The 18,763-nt window shown below is 49.6% G+C and overlaps 2 protein-coding genes across 5 annotated transcripts in view; one reads left to right on the top strand and one right to left on the bottom strand.

Moving 5' to 3' along the window:
- Nucleotides 1–2,324: 2,324 nt before the first annotated feature.
- On the top strand, nt 2,325–7,139 carry NHP2 (NHP2 ribonucleoprotein). Of its 2 annotated transcripts, XM_032158799.2 has the most exons (4): nt 2,348–2,663; nt 2,744–2,813; nt 5,305–5,410; nt 6,764–7,139. In XM_032158799.2, exons 1-4 carry the CDS (start codon nt 2,504–2,506, stop codon nt 6,887–6,889), a joined length of 462 nt encoding a protein of 153 aa, XP_032014690.1. In that variant the 5' UTR covers nt 2,348–2,503; the 3' UTR covers nt 6,890–7,139. The 2 variants fall into 2 exon arrangements, with proteins under 2 accessions (XP_032014691.1, XP_032014690.1); XM_032158800.2 differs by lacking the exon at nt 5,305–5,410 and having other exon boundaries at nt 2,325–2,663.
- An 888-nt stretch (nt 7,140–8,027) lies between these two features.
- RMND5B (required for meiotic nuclear division 5 homolog B) overlaps nt 8,028–18,763 on the bottom strand; it is an 18,568-nt gene continuing 7,832 nt past the window's right edge. For 2 of the 3 annotated variants that reach the window (XM_032158794.2, XM_032158795.2), the window contains 9 exons: nt 18,348–18,498; nt 13,889–14,034; nt 13,625–13,765; nt 12,884–12,984; nt 12,503–12,669; nt 10,309–10,474; nt 8,955–9,057; nt 8,707–8,861; nt 8,028–8,622 (listed from right to left, as the gene is read on the bottom strand). In XM_032158794.2, the coding sequence (XP_032014685.1) occupies nt 8,559–8,622; nt 8,707–8,861; nt 8,955–9,057; nt 10,309–10,474; nt 12,503–12,669; nt 12,884–12,984; nt 13,625–13,765; nt 13,889–14,034; nt 18,348–18,486 (1,182 nt within the window). In that variant the 5' untranslated portion in view covers nt 18,487–18,498 and the 3' untranslated portion in view covers nt 8,028–8,558. Of the gene's footprint in view, nt 8,623–8,706; nt 8,862–8,954; nt 9,058–10,308; nt 10,475–12,502; nt 12,670–12,883; nt 12,985–13,624; nt 13,766–13,888; nt 14,035–18,233; nt 18,499–18,763 lie in introns of those variants that run through there. The other variant, XM_032158797.2, reaches the window with a different exon arrangement.

Raw genomic sequence — 18,763 nt, 5'->3', positions numbered from 1 at the left:
AAAAAAAAAAAAGAAAAAAGAAAATAAAAAAGTAAGCTCAAATAGTAGCCATTCTAACAAAATCAATAAAGTAATAAAGTCACGCAAAACAACTTGGGTTCAGAACAGATTTCTGAGTCTGGTTTTAGAAATACACAGTGTGTTGGCTGGGCGTGGTGGCTCACACCTGTATTCCCAGCACTTTGGGAGGCCGAGACAGGCAGATTACAAGGTCAGGAGATCGAGACCATTCTGGCTAACACAGTGAAACCCCATCTCAATTCAAAATACAAAAAATTAGCTGGGTGTAGTGGCAGGCACCTGTAGTCCCAGCTACTCGGGAGGCTGAGGCAGGAGAATGGTGTAAACCCGGGAGGTGGAGCTTGCAGTGAGCCAAGATCAGGCCACTATACTCCAGCCTGGGTGACAGAGCAACACGCGGTGGTAACCACAAAAAAAAAAAATAAATAGACAGGTATATATATATATATATATATATGAAATACACAGTGTGTTAACAACAAAAAAAGAAAACAGGACAGGTGTGGTGGCTTACATCCGTAATCCCAACACTTTGGGAGGCCAAGGCAAGTGGATCACTTGAGGTCAGGAGTTAGAGGCCAGCCTGGCCAACATGGTAAAACCCTATCTCTCCTAAAAATACAAAAATTAGCTGAGCATGGTGGCGGGTGCCTGTCATCCCAGCTACTTGGGAGGCTGAGGCAGTAGGATCACTTGAACCTGGGAGGCAGATATTGCAGTGAGCTGAGATCATGCCACAGCCTGGGTGACAAAGGGAGACCCTGTCTTAAAAAAAAAAAGGCGGGGCGGGGGGGGCCGGGCGTGGTGGCTCACGCCTGTAATCACAGCACTTTGGGAGGCCAAGGCAGGCAGATCACAAGGTCAGGAGATCGAGACCATCCTGGCTAACATGGTGAAACCCCGTCTCTACTAAAAATACAAAAAATTAGCTGAGCGTGGTGGTGGGCGCCTGTAGTCCCAGCTACTCGGCAGGCTGAGGCAGGAGAATGGTGTGAACCTGGGAGGCGGAGCTTGCAGTGAGCTGAGATCGTGCCACTGCACTCCAGCCTGGGCCAAAGTGCAAGACTCCATCTCAAAAAAAAAGAGAAAAAAGAAAACACTGTGGTTTTCTGAAGACATATATATTTGTTCTCAGCACTTCATTGTCTTATGGCTCAAAATGCAGACACGCGTGACCTGGGCCAAGCTGAGGTTACTATACTTTCACTATTTACACATCCTTTTGAGCTAAAGTCAAATGTCAAATCACAGGTATGGGTAAAGTCTGGGCTTGGAGACAAGTGGACCTGGGTTAAAATTCAGCTTTGTGTGAGCTGCACCAAACTATTTACCTTTATGTGTGTCAGTAAATTGTGAATATAAAGTTATATATTCCTGGTAAAAGGATGGGAAAGTCTTTATCTTTACCATAGAGGTATTTTTTGATGAGCACTGAATGTGATATTGTATGTAATATGCTCACCATATCGATGTTAACTTTCTTTTTCCTTCCATGTAAGAGCTGAAGGGACTTCACAACCGAGGCTCTGAGTGAGGTCAGTCAAGCAAGCCCATTTGTTTGAACTGGGTTTCTCAGGAATGAAATTCTCCATCACTCTGCCGGACACAGTTCATTGTGCCCCATGCACACAACTGGCAGTACTTCTCCCCTTGGTGAACCTGGCACATTTTCATCTGTCCTAAAAGGCAGAAACACCACTCAGAAACAAGAACAGAAAGCCACCCTGCAGAATCCTGCCAGCTGTGTGCTCGGAGGAGGTCACAAGAGCTGCTCTCACAGACCGCACATGACACTCAAGAAAGGATTCCCAGGGAGGGGCAGAACCGCTATTACAAGACAGAAGAGGAGGAAGAGTGAGGAGAGTATGGGGGTAGGGAATGGTACAGCAAAGTTGTCAGCAGGAAGGCAAAAGCTGACAGTAACCTAAAGCTCAGGAACGAGCTATCTTTTCTCAAGAAATCGCAAAACAAAAACCTTTAAAGGATCAATTTTTTTTTACACTGTATATACAAACATCATTTGCTTTCAAATTGTTTTCTATTGTTTATATAGCATGTTGACTGATGACTGATATATTTTTCTATTTGTGAAGAGTTTGGGGAAGCTCTAAAGTTAGGATGGATTACATCATAATTTCTCTTATTAAAATACTAAATTTTAGGTCTGGGGGCCCCGCCCCCTCCGGCCCCGATTCCCAGGGCTCCGCCCCTCGCCTCACATTCACTCGGTTCCGCCCTAATCCGTTCCGCCCAGTCCCTTGGTCCGGGGATGGCCCCGCCTTGAGGGCCGTGACTCCGCCCCTCTCCGCTCTCCGTAGTTACGGAGCTGAGGGTCAACGATTGGGCTGAGTCGGAGACTTCCTTTCCTGATTGGCCGTGTTGTACGGCGGCTTCTCGCGCAGCTGAGGACCTGGAAGTGATGCCTAAAGCTGTGGACCGCGTGGGCTCGCCTCCCTGGGACTAGGTTTCAGCGGCCGCTGCGATGACAAAAATAAAGGCCGATCCCGACGGGCCCGAGGCTCAGGCGGAGGCGTGTTCCGGGGAGCGCACCTACCAGGAGCTGCTGGTCAACCAGAACCCCATCGCGCAGCCCCTGGCTTCTCGCCGCCTCACGCGGAAGCTCTACAAATGCATCAAGAAAGGTGAGGCGGACGCCGGCGTGGCCGGGATGGGGGCGCGGGTGGCTGAGCGAGGCCCCCGACCGACTCTTCTGTCGTTGCAGCGGTGAAGCAGAAGCAGATTCGGCGCGGGGTGAAAGAGGTTCAGAAATTTGTCAACAAAGGAGAAAAAGGGTAAGAACCTTCCTTCCTCTGGATTTTGCATTTCTAAACGTTAACGGAGAAATCTCTACTTAGTAGGTGCGCAGTAAAAAGGTTGACTCTGACCTAGCCCCATATACAGAAGCCAAGCGAGCATCGGTAAAGTCCCTTTGGTACAATACCGGTACATCACGTGTACCAGCTCAGTGAATTCCAAAGTGAAGCGAATTGTGTAAGCCATGTCCGTTAGGGTAGACCCACCTTCATTAATTCAGGAACCCTCCTCCTCGGCTCCGCCCCTTGCCTCAGATTACCTCCGGCCCCCACCCTAATCCTCTCAGCCCTGAATCTCAGTCCTAGGGATGACCCTTCTCCAGCTCTGTATTTAAGGAACTGAGCGTTAACGTTTTTGTTTGTTTTTGAGATGGGTCTAGGTCTCACCCAGGTTGGAGTGCAGTGATGCGATCACAGCTCACTGCAGCCTCGTCCCCCTGGGCTCAAGCGATCCTCCCACCTCAGCCTCCCGAGTGGCTGAGACCACAGGCTTGCGCCACTACGCCTGGCTAATTGTTGTTATTGTTGTTTTGCAGAGACAGAGGAGTCTCACCATGTTGCCCGGGCTGGTCTTGAACTCCTGGGCTCAAGGAATTCTCCTGCCGAGGCCTCCCGAAGCGTTGGGATTACAGGCATGAGCCACCGCACCTGGCAGCCTTAACAATTGAATGTACTCTTTTTCAGGCACTGTGCTATGGGGGAAACAGTGACATTCATTGATCAGATAATGACACATACGCAAATAATTACACGTTGTGATCGATAGCCATGAAGGAAAATAACAAGAGTGCAATGATAATTACTTCATCACCCCACTTTTCTTAATGGCATTTATCAAAGTTTGAACCTTGTTTACATTTTTCTTCCCTTTATCACTCTCTCAGGCCAGATGGTAAGCGCCTTCAGAACAGGGCCGCCTTGCTTTATCCCAAGAAGTGAAACTGTAGGTGCTCAAGAGATCAATAATGTTGGGCAGACTCGATGCTCAGCGGTATCTGACCTAGCTGGGGAGGGCACATCAGGGGAGGTTTCCCTCAGCAGGCCCATTTGAGCTGAGCTCTTCAGACACAGGGATTAATTTGGGGGTGGGTGGGAGGATCCTGCCAGAAGAAAGTGGGCCTTGGGGCAGGAGAGGGTCTGGTGAGCACAAGTGCTACCTTCTTAGGGGGCCTTGTAGGCCACAGTAAATTTAGTTTTTACACTCAGTGCTTTGGAGGCTATTGGGGGTTAAAGCCAGGAAGTGACATAATTTTTATGATTTTTTACACCCTAAGATTTTTCTGACAATTGAAGGAAGGATTAGAGAGGTACAAGTAGGTTTGGGAAAGTTCAGGTAGTAGACTGCTGTAGTCCTGGAGAGGTGATGGTGGAGACAGAGTTAAAGGGGACACACTTGAAAGGACTTTTAGATGTGGAGAATGGGGAGGTATTGACGACTTCTAGGTTTAGACACGCCCAGCTGGAGGGACAGAGGGCCCAATCTGAGATGCGAACAGTGGAGGGGGACCAGATTTGTGTAGAAAGATCACAAGTTTGGTTTTGGTTAAGTTTTTGAGGTGCTGTAGAAACACATGACTTCCACCCCTCCCCACACCAGGAGAACCGTCAAATAGGCAGATGGCTATAGGGGTTTGGAGCATGGAAGAGAGAGGGCCAGGCTGGAGATAGTAGATCTGGGAGTTTTCAGCACATAGATGGCACCTGACCCCACGGCAGTGGCTCCGGTCAGCCAGGAAGAAGGTACTGAGAGGAGAGGGCAGCCGAGGACAAGGCTGTGAGGAACACTCACAGTTAAAGGCGCTTAACAGAAGGGGAGCCGGCAGAGAGCCCAGAGGAGCACTAGGAGTGTGGAAGAGTTCTTTCATTCGAGGGCTCTGTCCTTGTGTGTCTGCCTGTTATCCGGCATGGGAGAGCAGACTTTTCCTTCTGTGTCTTCAGGCTCCTGAGGCTCTTGCCCCCCAGTCTTGACACCTGGCCAGCTAGGAACCCTGGCTGAGGAGTCTCTGGCCAGCTTTCATTGCCTCACTGTCACTCTTGAGACACAGCCCATGCTTCTTAGCCTGGTACTCAAGGCCTTGGGGGTGTCCCCTGCCAGACTCTCCGGCTGTGTCTGGTGCCATTCTGATTCTCCCACCACATGCTCTTCCCCCGCCCCAGCCCCTCCATGGGCTGCCTGACACGCAGTCATCCATCAGCGTGCTGTTCAAGTGTCACCTCCTGGTTGAACCCTTTGTTGACTCTCCAGAGAGCTGAGCTCATACACCTTGGCACCCATCCTGTACTTCACCTGTCCGAGCACTACATCACTTTGGTGGCACCTATATGTTGCCAAGAGGTAGAGATCACCCCCAAAGAGTGCACTCAGCGAACACAGTTTTGTCTCTATCCCTGAGACCCAGCCCAGGGCGGCACTTAATACTGAGAGGAGGAAGGAGCAAGCCAGAAATGACAGTGTTTTCTCTCCTTTCAGGATCATGGTTTTGGCAGGAGACACACTGCCCATTGAGGTATACTGCCATCTCCCAGTCATGTGTGAGGACCGAAATCTGCCCTATGTCTATATCCCCTCTAAGACGGTAAGGAGCACATGGCCCCCTGACCTTGCTCAGCACTGGGGTCTGGAATAGTCTGCTGTAGCAGGAGAGTGTGGGAAAGAGCCGGGAGTGTTGGAGCTAAGACAGGCCTGGATGGATTCTCGGCCCCATGTCTTCTTAGTTTTGGGACTACAAATAAGTTACTTCTTGCATTTCAGTTCCCATCTTGTAAAATGGGAATCCCAGCCCAGGCGCTGTGGCTCACACCTGTAATCCTAGTGCTTTGGGAGGCCAAGACAGGAGGATCAGTTAAGGACAGGAGTTCAGGCCGGGTGTGGTGGCTCATGCTTGTAATCCCAGCACTTTGGGAGGCCGAGGCGGGCGGATCACGAGGTCAGGAGATCAAGACCACGGTGAAATCCCGTCTCTACTAAAAATACAAAAAAATTAGCCGGGCGTGGTGGTGGGCACCTGTAGTCCCAGCTACTCAGAGAGGCTGAGGCAGGAGAATGGCGTGAACCCGGGAGGCAGAGCTTGCAGTGAGCCGAGATCACGCCACTGCACTCCAGCCTGGGCAACAGAGCGAGACTCCATCTCAAAAAAAAAAAAAAAAAAAGGACAGGAGTTCAGGAATAACCTGCGCAACAAAGTGAGGCTCCATCTCTACAAAAAAATTTTTCTAATTAGCTGGGTGTGGTGGCACATGCCTGTAATCCCAGCCACTTGGGAGGCTAACGCAGGAGATCACTTGAGCCCAGGAGTTCAAGGCTGCAGTGAGCCATGATCATACACCACCACACTCCGGACTGCATGACAGAGTGAGGTCCTGTCTCAAAAAAAAAAAAAAAAAGGTTGGGGGTGGATCTTGGGTACCTACAGTATCACTTCTTGGGATAAAGCAGGGAGAGGCCCTGTTCTGAAGGAACTTAACGTTTGGCCTGATGGTAAGAAACGAAGTCAGTTATCTGTGGACTGTGAGAAAAAAAAGAGATAGATGTATGTGAACGAGCTTTGTAAGCTAAGATGCTTCACCCATGTTAGTCCAGTTAGGTGGGTTTAGGCTCAGAGGGACCTGTAGCTGTCTTATCTTATGTAGTAGGGGCCAGATCTGAGGCACAGGAAGTGGGGGTGGCAGGGACCGGGACAGCCCCTGCTGGGCTGGAGCCCTTTCATAGTTGCCATGTGGGAATGTAGGCCCTGTGTGGCTGGACCATGCCTTCAAAGTCTCATTGAGTTTAAATGATGGCAACCAATTCAAGATGCTTTTAAATAGAACATGGACCGAACAGAACATGGTTGTGGGCCACATTAGGCTGGTGGGTCATCAGTTGGTGACTTCCTGGCATACAGGTTGTACAGCCTTTTTTCCAAACAGCACTTCTTTCCCCTCTGTAGGACCTGGGTGCAGCCGCAGGCTCCAAGCGCCCCACCTGTGTGATAATGGTCAAGCCCCACGAGGAGTACCAGGAGGCTTACGACGAGTGCCTGGAGGAGGTGCAGTCCCTGCCTCTACCCCTATGACGGGCTCCGGTAGCACCTGGGCACCTGCCACTGGAAGCTGCTGGGCTGGTAGCAGGACGACTGGCTGTCCTCCTGCCCACCCACACTGACGGCATCTTCCCAGTTCCCCAAGGCACGCCTTCTTCCCAGGCAGCTCTGACAGCCCTTTCATGAAGGTAATGCCAGTCTTCTGTCCATCAGTGCCACTTCCTGTAGAACTAAAGGCTGTTCCAAGAATGTGAGGTGGGGAAAGTAAATGCTAAGACTAAAATGTGGGGAGTCTGTGGGTGTTTTCTTCAGCAGCAGCTGCTGGTTGGGCCGACGAGTTGGTGGGCAGGAAGAGTGAAGCAGTCTTCCTCACCAGAGAGCCCGAAGGACTCCGAGGGTTCCGTGCTAATGCTCAGCTGCCCGGGGCCAGGTGCTTTGACTCAAGCTGAGAACTGATCCTGCTGCTACCCCAGCGTTTTCAACTCCCTTTTCCAGGGTAGATGGGGGCTGTGAGGTAAGGCAGGGGGCCCAGACCCACTTCATGGAAGCCTAAAGCCCCCACACATCAGGAACACCCCCATTCCTAACTTTCCCCCAGGAGCCTTAAATGCCACTGTGAAGCTTATGGAAGCAGTTTACCCACCCACACAGCAAATTTTAAATAGGAATATGAAGCTAAAATGCAACCCCCCAGGCTCTTAACATAATGGCCCTAGTAACCCAATCCCTTCAAACATTTTAGACTTGGGGCCCCTTCCTGCTGTCAGAGGCCCTGCACAGGACTCAGTATACATAGCAGCCAAGCTCAGGCACCCTGGAATAAACTGGAAATAGCTTGGGCTTGAGGGTCAGATCTGGTTAAAACTCCAAGCTCTCTCCTTTCTAAGCTGTGAGCCCTGTTGTGCAAGTTACTTCCATTTTCCTGAATCCCATTACACGGATTTCTCCTATGGAGGCAGTAAGATCTGGTATGAGTATATGTAAAAGCACCTTGCCCGGGGTCTGACATCGAAGCTCCCCGCAGTCAGGGATGCAAATTGGGTTTTTCCTGCCTGGACACTGGATACCTGCTGGCCATGTTTGCAGCAGCCACCAGGCCATGCCCATTCCCTGTGTGTGGTAGACATGTGGTCATAATTTGTCAGTGAGGCTAAAGGTTGGCCAGGAGAAATGAGAAGGGCAGCAAATATATTTGTTCAAAGTTATAAAACAACGGCATTCCGGTCTAACTGGGACTATTTACAGTGGGAGATGGTACATACTGTTGAGGCTGTAGTGGGAGGAAGAGGTGGGCCACCGCTGGACACCCTTCGGCCGAGGGGCAAGGGTGGACATAGCATTGGCATGGCAGCAAGAGACGTGGCTGAGGGCAGGGGTGGAAGGATGTCTACTGCTGAAGACCAAGTCCCTTGCCACTCTGTCGGTTGCTAAGTCAAAGGCAAACAGAAACAGGAAGAGACAGCAGGAGCACAGAGGCCAGCATCTCCCTTTCCTTATGCCATGGAGCCAGCTGCCAGGTGTGGGCTGGTCCATCTCCCTCCTCAGCCTCTGCCAAAGGGCTGCTGCAGCCCTCCCCTCAGCGGAACTCCTCAGCCAGGTGCTCTGAAACCAACCATAGTCCACTGAAGCTGACCACCCTACTGAGACAGACCAAGGCTGACAGGTGAAAACCCCTTTCAACAAAATTCCTTCCAGGTAGGAATCAGAATATGATGCGTTTCCCATCTGCCGGGTTCTGCTCCATGGGACAGTAGGGACACTTCAGCCTGCAAAGGGAGGAGAACCGAGAACGTCTCAGGGGTGGCCAGTAGGAGAGCCAAGCCAAGGTGGAGGAGAGCATGGGAACTTACTTTCCTCCATTAATGAGCTTATTGAGTGCATCTCGGGAGATAACGTGGCCGCAGATGAGCTTGATGGGAGGGTTGGAATCTGACGTCTGCTGGCGGAGGATGGGGCAAGCGAACACGGAGTGGTACCAGCACTTCATGCCTAGTTCAATCTCAATCTGGGAAGGGCAGCAAAGGAGGTGAGTTCCACTTCCTGTCATGGCTGTCCTCCCTAGTGGCTCTTGCCCACGATTCCCCCGGCCAGGCCTCACCGGTAACTCGTCCTTGTGACTCCAGACCCCAGTGCACTGCCTCTGCTCGATCACAGCCTTGATGTTCATCAACACAGGCAGCGCCACACAGCCAGAGGCAAAGCTGCAGACAAGGAACAGGGGCTAGAGTGGCTCAGATCACAGCAGACAGGCAAAAAGGGCCAGCGCGCCATGCTTCAGCATGGACCTTTGAGACAGGGCTGTACAATGATGCACAGTCAAATCGGTCCTCAGATCCCTCACATTGTTCTAAGGTGCCACATATGTACTTATGTATGTCTGACTCTAGAGACTCATTCTAGTGCACCCCAAAATTTCAGAACCTACAGGGAAGACTTCCTATAGCTCTAGGGGCAGATATCTGCTCATCCTTATGACTGAAAAGTCCTTGGTGTGACTAGGGGACAGTGAGCAGTTCCAAAGGGCCCCAGCCTGCCTGTAGGATGTACCCTGCTGTGTAGTCGTAAGACATCTTTATAATGGTGGCTATCAACTAGGCCGCCTAACAAATGGAGGTTGGGGTTCCGTTCTTGTGACAATTGCATGGGGAAGGAAGCCTACTGGCTGGAACCTCAGATGCTGAATACCCCACAGTGCACAGGGTAGCTCTGCACAACAGAATCATCCTAAGGTGCTGATGTTGTTCTTGCTGGGAAATAACGTTCTATAAACTGAGTCCATGGTAACAAATTAGATGAGCGTAGAATCAGTCCACTATATTGAGGTGCTGTATTCAGACACCATAAACAGTCTAAATACAAAGTGACAACTGTCCACTGTGGTGGAGTGTGTGGCTCTGGGGTCAGGTTCAAGTGCCCATTATTCCCTGTGAGGCCTTGGGCAAATGAGTGCACATCTTGACCCTCCATTTCCTCATCTGTAGAATGAGGATAACAGTGGCTCTCCCTCCCAGGGTTGCTGTGAGCTCTGAGGGAGGTGTCTGAGCAGCAGTGCTGAATACATATTACTCAACCACTCACATCTCCCCTGAAGGCAAGTGGTGTTTAAGACATGAGGTCATGAGGAAGGCGGGCTGCAGAGGGGCGTGGGTTAGCTGAGAAGCTCTTGCAATGATCCAGGGTGAGGTGCAAGAGAGGCAGGGACCTCAGGAGACCTTACGAAATGGGAACCTTGACCATGCCGCTGACCTCATGGTGACCTCGGGCCATAACTCTTTCTAGTCTCAGTTTAACTGTAAAAACAGGTAATTCCTCTCCTGAAGAATGACTAAGAAAGCCAGTTTCGGTCTCTGAAAGCACCAAGCACTGTTCCTGGCACATGGCAGGGCCTTGGCAAAATGATCATTCCCTCTCTACCCTCCCACCTGTGCTGCCCTCACGGGGCTGGGTTGTACCTGACGCTAAGGGGGGACTCCACAGAAAGCCCCAGCAGGGAACAGGCGTCCCGGGTAAAGGTCTCACAGATCTCTGCCCAGTGGCTGTTGTCCAGCAGGTGGCAGTAGGGTGACTTCTCCAAGCCCAGCCGCAGGTACACCAGGCTGCCCATCATCACCTGGATCTCTACAAGGCAACCAGAGGGTGCAGCTCAGGGGGTGCAGGGCTCTGGGTCCACCCCCCAAGCGGGCAGCAGGACTGTGCAGCACAATAAACTGAGCCCGGCGGCTCCCAAGCCCCTGAGCAGACTGAGCAGGGGTTAAAATGCCCTCAGGCAAATTTGACTGTAAAACCCATTGGGTGGAGGTCCAGGCTGCTTCTGCAGGACAAGAACAGGCATTACTAACACAGAATCAGGAATGAGGACAGTTCTTTTCCAGTTCTCTTTCCTCCCCAACTGCATCAAGGATCAAATAAGTCCTCAGGTTGGCACTGGTGTCTCCACACTAATCTCCATTTAGAGCAACCCCAGGTTAAGAGCTTTCAAGAGGCAGCAGTATCTAGCTAAAACTTAAATCATGGCTTGGGGCCGGGCGTGGTAGCTCATGCCTATAATCCCAGCACTTTGGGAGGCCGAGGTGGGTGGATTACATGAGGCCAGGAGTTTGAGACCAGCCTGGCCAACATGGTGAAACCCCGTCTGTACTAAAAAATATAAAAAGTTAGCCAGGCATGGTGTCAGGCACTTGTTTTTTCTGTGTGGGTTTTTTTTTTTTTTTTTTTTTTTTGTGAGACAGAGTCTTGCTCTGTCGCCAGGCTGGAGTGCTGGAGTGCAGTGGCGCAATCTCGGCTCACTGCAACCTCCACCTCCCAGGTTCAAGTGATTCTCCTACCTCAGCCTCCCAGGTAGCTGAGACTACAGGTGCCTGCCACCACGTCCTACTACTATTTTTAGTAGAGATGGGGTTTCACCATGTTGGCCAGGATAGTCTCGATCACTTGACCTCATGATCCACCCGCCTCGGCCTCCCAAAGTGCTGGGATTACAGGCATGAGCCATCATGCCCGGCCGGTGTCATGAATTTGTAATCCCAGCTACTTGGAAGGCTGAGGCAGGAGAATCGCTTGAACCTGGGAGGTGGAGGTTGCAGTGAGCCGGGATCACACCACTTACTGCACTCCAGCCTGGGCAACAGAGTGAGAGTTTGTCTCAAAAATAAATAAATAAATAATAAATAAAATCATGGCTTGGTTTTCATATTTATTTTGAGATAAAATTTAAAATAATAAATATGAGTGGAACTAAAAAAAACAAGTTAGTACAGGTTACTACTTGTAAGCATAGGTCAAACTCAGATTCCAGGTTTGGAAATTCTAGCACGACAGGAAGACTGCTCAATTGAGTCTTTTTTATTTTATTTTTTGTAGAGATGGGAGCAGGGGCAGGGGTTCGCCATGTTGCCAAGGCTGGTCTCCAGCTCAAGTGATCCGCCTCTTGCTTTGGCCTCCCAAAGTGCTGCAATTACAGGCATGAGCCATCGCACCCAGACAAGTCTTTTTTTTTTTTTTTTTTTTTTTTTTTTTGAGACGGGGTCTCACTCTGTCACCCAGGCTGGAGTGCAGTGGCGAGATTTCAGCTCTCTGCAAGCTCCACCTCCCGGGTTCATGCCATTCTCCTGCTTCAGCCTAGTAGCTGACACTACAGGCACCCGCCACAACGCCCAGCTAATTTTTTTTTGTATTTTTAGTAGAGATGGGGTTTCACGGTGTTAGACAAGATGGTCTCGATCTCCTGACCTTATGATCCGCCCACCTCGGCCTCCCAAAGTACTGGGATTACAGGTGTGAGCCACCGTGCCTGGCCTTTTTTTTTAAAGGACTTTTCTATAGGCCAGCTAGGTCAGGGAGGCACACGAGGCAGAACAGGCGGGATGGGCATGGCATGCTCTGAGTGTGGTGTGGCGCATAGCAGGCACGAGGACCCTGAGTGGTCTGCGCTGAAGCTATAAACTAAAGGTATGGCAGATGTGAGAGAAGAGGAGCCTAGAGTTCATCCTGGACACAATGAGGGATCAGAGAAGTTTCTAGTTGGGGAGAGGCATCTGCGTAACAGACAGCCCCACATGGGCGCAGGGACTGGCAGCCTGATGTAACCCACCACATCCAGAAATGTGTCAGGCCAGGCAGCACAACCCCAGCCGCCTGGGCACTCACCCCGCTGGTGCAGCCGAGCAAAGGGCTGGAAGTGCCGAGCATAGCTGAGGGCCTCCAGCTGCTTCTCGGGGCCTCCTGCCAGGAGGCGGATGAAGTGCATTCGGTGCAGCTTGAACTCCAGGGAGCTGTTGAGTTCCAGCAGGCGCTGCCTGTGGGAGACGGCCCATCTGGGAAGAAAGGGGCCAGTTTAGTGTAGAGCTGGTGGGGGCTACGACCTGAGAGCCAGGACCTGAGAGGAGGGCCCCAAAAGCCTGTGTGAGGCTCTTGAGACAGGGCTGGAGGCAAGTCAAGTACATCTGGGTGAACTGAAGACCACAGTCAAGCCCTGTGCCCTGAGAGGTCGGAGCAGAGTGCTGCTGGCCCACCCAAGGGCCTCCTTACTCCAACGCAGGACCCAGGTCTTGTTCGTGCAGGGCTTCCAGGATTCGATTCAACTCTAGGAAAGGCTGCTTGAAATCCAAGTCCACATTCAGCGTTGATTCCTACAAGGAGAGAGAGAAGAGACCCCACCACTGGAAGATGGTGTTTCCAAAGTTCTCTGCTATGCACATAATAGAAGCTCACCCGCCAAAGACAGGCCAGAGAGAGCTGGGCTTTGCTTGAGGAGCTTGGTCTCCTGCCAGCCACTTGGGCCTCTCTTGTTCCCATCTCAGTCCTGGGGAGGCTGAGTATGACATGCTGACCTCCAGAGTGCAGACTGCAAACCCCACCCTACAACCGTAGCAGTGGAGACAGTCCCCAGGCTACGCGCTGAGTTGCATGGCGAGAAAATTACTCCTCTTCAATCCTCCTAGTACAGTAGGGAAAATCTTTACTTTTACCACCAGTGTGTCTTTAACACCTAACAAGTACTACTTTGTCATTTCACTCATCTCCCTTTTCAATAAAGGGATATGAGGCCTCAGCTCAGAACCCTGGCTGGCAACCAACTCTAACTAGAAATGAGTAACTTCTCTTTTCATCATATACGTTTTTAAAGCTACCTTCTACTTCTGGCAGAGGTGCTGACTTCCTTTAGGAAATAAATGGATTTGAAGAATGGCAGGGACTTCATATAGTGAAAACTAGCAGGTGAAAGGCAGAGCAGGCAGGTTGTCAAGAGCCCGCCCGGCCCGGCTGTACCTGGCACAGCTCCTCGGCCACGCTGAGCATGCCCTGCTGGTACAGGTGTTCCACAATGGCCATCTGCAGGATCTGCTGCTGCTGTTCCCGCGCGTCCCACACCGCATCTGACACAACACCACAGATCTCAGAGTCGAAGTTCTGACGAAGGAGGAGAGACAGGGCCTGGTGATGCGGGCACTCTTGCTGGCTCTCCTTCGAGTCCTTGTACATCCCGGCTTCAGGGTACTCCCACCCCAGACCTGGAGCTGGCCACATGCTCACCCTGTCAATGGCTTTGCCCACTCGGGATACACTGCTGTGAATGTCCTTATGGTCCGAAGCCAGTTTCTGCACCGTATCTTTGATCTTCCGGCAGCACTGTGACATCACCAGAGAGAGGGTGGCTGAGAGAGGGGTCCCCTGGAGGGCTGCAGAGAAAGTAGAATAAGGACACAGAGGAGGCAGACTGGGGCACCTGCCTTGGCAGCAGACCTTAGCTCTGCCTCCTCTATTCTAAATGCCAGCCCCGTAGCCCAAGAGGCAGCCCTGAACGCCAGGGTGAAAGAACTAGCTTCTCTTCCAGGTTCTGCCACTTTTTAACTGTCTGACTTGGAACTGGTCAGATGGGAAAAGCCAGTTCACCTCTGGGAGCCTTCATTTCCTCATCTGTGAAATTATAGGTTGCTGTGAAATGAAGATGACTTGGCACTTACTATGGGTCAAGTGTTTATTTTAACTCATGGACTACAGCATGCATAGGATTCTGTTTAACTGCCAAGTTAAACATAGAGTTACCATATGATCCAACAATTCCACTCCTAAGGATATACCAAAAGAAATAAAAACATGTCCACACAAAAACTTGTAAGTGAATATTTATAGCAGCAATATTTATAATAGCCAAAAGGTGGAAACAACCCAATGTCCATCAACTAGTGGAAGAATATAGCACATCCATACAGTAGACATTATTCAGCCATAGAAAGGAAGGAAGTGCTGATACAGGCTACAACATAGATGAGCCTTGAAAACATTGTATTAATCAAAGAAGCCAGACACAAAAGGCTACATGTGGTATGATTCCTTTTATATGAACTGTCCAAAATAGGCAAATCTATAGAGACAAAAAAGAGATTAGTGGTTGCCAGAGGCTAGGGAGAGGGAGGAATGGAGACATAGTCAATGGGTTAGGTTTCTTTTGGGGGTGATGAAAATGTTCTGGAATTAGATAGTGGTAAAGATCGTACAACTCTGTAAATGTGCTGAAAACCACTGAGTTGTACTTTTTTTTTTTAATTTTCATCTATGTATGTATGTATTTATTTATTTTGAGACCGAGTTATGAGACTGGCTAATACCTGTATTTTTGGTAGACGGGGTTACCATGTTACCCAGACTGGTCTCAAACTCCTGGACTCAAGCGAGCTACCCGCCTCAGCTTCCCAAAGTGCTAGGATTACAGACATGAGCCACCATGCCCATCCAGAGTTGTACTTTATTTATTTATTTTGATACAGAGTCTTGCTCTGTCGCCCAGGCTGGAGTGCAGTGGCTTAATCTTGGCTCACTGCAACCTCTACCTCCTGGGTTCAAGCGCTTCTCCTGCCTCAGCCTCTGGAGTAGCTAGGATTACAGGTACACGACACCACGCCCAGCTAATTTTTGTATTTGTAGTAGAGACAGGGTTTCACCATGTTGGCCAGGTTGGTCTCGAACTCCTGACCTCAGGTGATCCACCTGCCTCAGCCTCCCAAAGTGCTGGGATTACAGGCATGAGCCACTGCACCTGGCCACAGTACTTTAAAAGAGTGAGTTTAATGGCAAGTGAATTATAGCTCAATTTTTAAAAAAGACCTAGGAACCAGGGACTCCCTCTGGTCAGACCTAAGACAATTTGAACATTACATTAAATAACTGTAATGGATTATAACCTATTGAATAAGAATATGAGTGTGAAGTGATAATAATGAAAGGAGAAGGGAAAGCTTCTTTTCAGTTGAATGCCAACTAATAAATGTATAAAGAATGACAAAGCAGGAAAAATCACCATGTTGCAGACAGCTTAGTAATAATTCACACAACAATCATTAATGGATACTAAAACTAGTAGGCTAAAATTTGGTAAAGAGCAGGACATTTATATGGTATCAAAGTATCTCCCCACAAACCACTTTTTTTTTTTTTTTTTTTGAGACAGTCTCGCTTTGTCACCCATGCTGGAATGCAGTGGCACGATCTTGGCTTGCTGCAACCTCCACCTCCTGGATTCAAGCGATTCTCATGCCTCAGCCTCCCAAGTAGCTGGGACTACAGGCATGTGCCACCATGCCCGGCTAATTTTTGTATTTTTAGTAGAGACGTGGTTTTGCCATGTTGACCAGCCTGGTCTTGACCTCCTGGGCTCGAGTGATCCGCCCACCTCAGCCTCCCAAAGTGCTAGGATTACAGCCCACAAACTACTTAGTGATTACAAAGAAAAATTAGGAAGTTTACAGTGGAAAAACTTAGCAGCTACCATCTTAACTAAGTGATCAAAGTGAAGATCTGGCCAGGTGCAGCAGATCATAATCCCAGCACTTTGGGAGGCTGACACGGGAGCATCACTTGAACCCAGGAGTTTGACACCACCCTGGACAGCATAGGGAGACCCTGTCTCTACAATAAAAAAAAAAAAAAAAAAATTAGCTGGGCCTGGTAGTGTACTGCTGTGGTCCCAGCTACTCCTGAGGCTGAGGTGGTAGGATCACTTGAGCCCAGGAGGTCAAGCCTGCAGTGAGCCAAGATCGTGCCACTGCACTCCAGCCTGGGCAACAAAGTGAGACCCTGTCTCCAAAATAAAAGTGAACAACAGCAATAATGCAATAAACCAACATCTTGTGTCTTCCAATGTGATGCACTGAGAAACAAATCACTTCTGAAGTACTGCCAAAAATGCAAACCCTAAGTAATGAGAAAACATCAGACAACTCCAAATTGAGAGACGTTCTGCAAAATAATTGGCCTTAATGCTTCAAAAATACCAGTGTCATGAAAGATAAGGGAAGACAGAAGAAATGTCTCAGATTAAAAAAACTAAAGATTAGACAGGAGAAACTAAATGCAGTGTGTGATCTTGGATTGGTTCTAGGACTGGAAATTAAAATGCTTTATGAAAATTCCTGGAACAGTCGGGCATGGTGGCTCACACCTGTAATCCCAGCACTTTGGGATGCTGAGGCGGGTGGATCACCTGAGATCAGGAGTTCGAGACCAGCCCGGCCAACATGGCAAAACCCCGTCGCTACTAAAAATACAAAAAAAAAAAATTAGCCAGGCATGGTGGTACGGGCCTGTAAACCCAGCAACTTGGGAGGCTGAAGCAGGAGAATCTCTTGAACCTGGGAGGCAGAGGTTGCAGTGAACCAAGATTGTGCCACTGCACTCCAGCCTGGGCAATGAGAGCAAAACTCCGTATCAAAAAAAAAAAAAAATTCCTGGGACAATGGCAAAATTGAAATGTGGACTACGCTGGCTGGGTGTGGTGGCTCACACCTGTAATCCTAGCACTTTGGGAGACCGAGGCAGGCAGATCACTTGAGGTCGAGGCAGGCAGATCACTTGAGGTCAGGAGTTCGAGACCAGCCTAGCCAACATGTCAAAACCCCATCTGTACTAAAAAATACAAAAATTAGCTGCAGGTGGTGGCATGCGCCTTTAATCCCAGCTACTCAGGAAGCTGAGGCACGAGAATCGCTTGAACCCGGGAGGTGGAGGTTGCAGTTGAGCCAAGATCATGCCACTGCACTCCAGCCTGAGCAACAGTGAGACTCCATCTCGAAATAAAAAAAAAAGAAATGTACTATAGTTATTAGGTAATATTGTATCAATGTTTCATTTCTTGGATTTATTTATTTTATTTTTTGAGACAAGTCTTGCTCTGTTGCCCAGGTTGGAGTGCAGTGGCATGACCTCGGCTCACTGCAGCCCACCACCATGCCCAGCTAATTTTTGTATTTTTAGTAGAGATGGGGTTTTGCCATGCTGGCCAGGCTGGTTTTAAACTCCTGACCTCAGGTGATCTGTCCGCCTCGGGCTCCCGAAGTGCTGGGATTACAGGCGTGAGCCACTGCGCCTGGCAATTTCTGGGGTTTAATAACCGCTGTTTTTATGTAAGAGAATGCCCTTGATTTTAGGAAATACACACTGAAGGCTTGGGGCTATGTTATCTACAACTTATTTTCAAATGGTTAAAAAGTAATGATCACGGCAAATACGGCAACATATAAGCAGTTGGTGAATCCAAGTAAAGGGTATATATCAGTTCTTTATACTATTCTTGGAACTGGTCTGTAAATTTGAAATTATCTTTAAAATCTTAAAAGCTAAAAATAGGCCAGGCATGGTGGCTCACACATATAATTCCAGCACTTTGAGAGGCTGAGGCAGGAGGATCACTTGAGCCCCTAGGAGTTCAAGACCAGCCTAGGCAACAAAGACACTGTTTCTACAAAAAAAAAAAAAAAAATTTATAAAACGAAAAAAAATTAAAAATAGAAAAGTAAGTTGAAGACAAAATGTAAATGGGAGTCATCTTAGGTAAATTAATGATTTGTTGGGCTTTTGGAAGTAGCTCAGAGACTGTCATTACCCGGTTTCAAGGAGGCCTAGAGATGCAGGTACCAACATCCTCATCATCGTCCTTCCGGGTCTCCCATGTCCTCAGGGAGGCTGTCGCAGGGCACTTTCAAGGGTGGCCACCCACCTGCGCCGGCCAGCTCAGCCCGCAGCTGGTCCACGTAGTGCAGCAGCTCCTCCAGGCTCTGCTCACAGTGCTGCCCGTAGGTCAGGAACTTCTGCAGGACCTTGTCCAGCTCTCTCTCCACGCACGCACACTGCTCCATGGTGGCCTCAGCCTGGGGAGGGTCAGCTGGGTCAGGCCCCATCTGGGCCACGGTGGCATGGCAGGCAGGGTGCCCAACCACCTCTTCAGATCCCTCTCACCATCCCCACATCATGTATCAATGTTCCCTGCTTACCAAACATAGGTTTTGGTAAGCATAGAACATCCCATCTCCTCACTCCACTGGGGTGCCCAGTGGAGGATGCAGGCTGGTGTGAGGACGGGGTTTTTCTTAATCATGGTGAGAAAATTGTTATTCCATTTTCAACTCTTTTCAT

Source organism: Hylobates moloch, unplaced genomic scaffold (genome assembly GCF_009828535.3).
Source record: "Hylobates moloch isolate HMO894 unplaced genomic scaffold, HMol_V3 SCAFFOLD_6, whole genome shotgun sequence".
Classification (NCBI taxonomy): domain Eukaryota; kingdom Metazoa; phylum Chordata; class Mammalia; order Primates; family Hylobatidae; genus Hylobates; species Hylobates moloch.
Note: the sequence above shows the minus strand (reverse complement) of the source record. Positions and strands in the feature narration are given on the sequence as shown.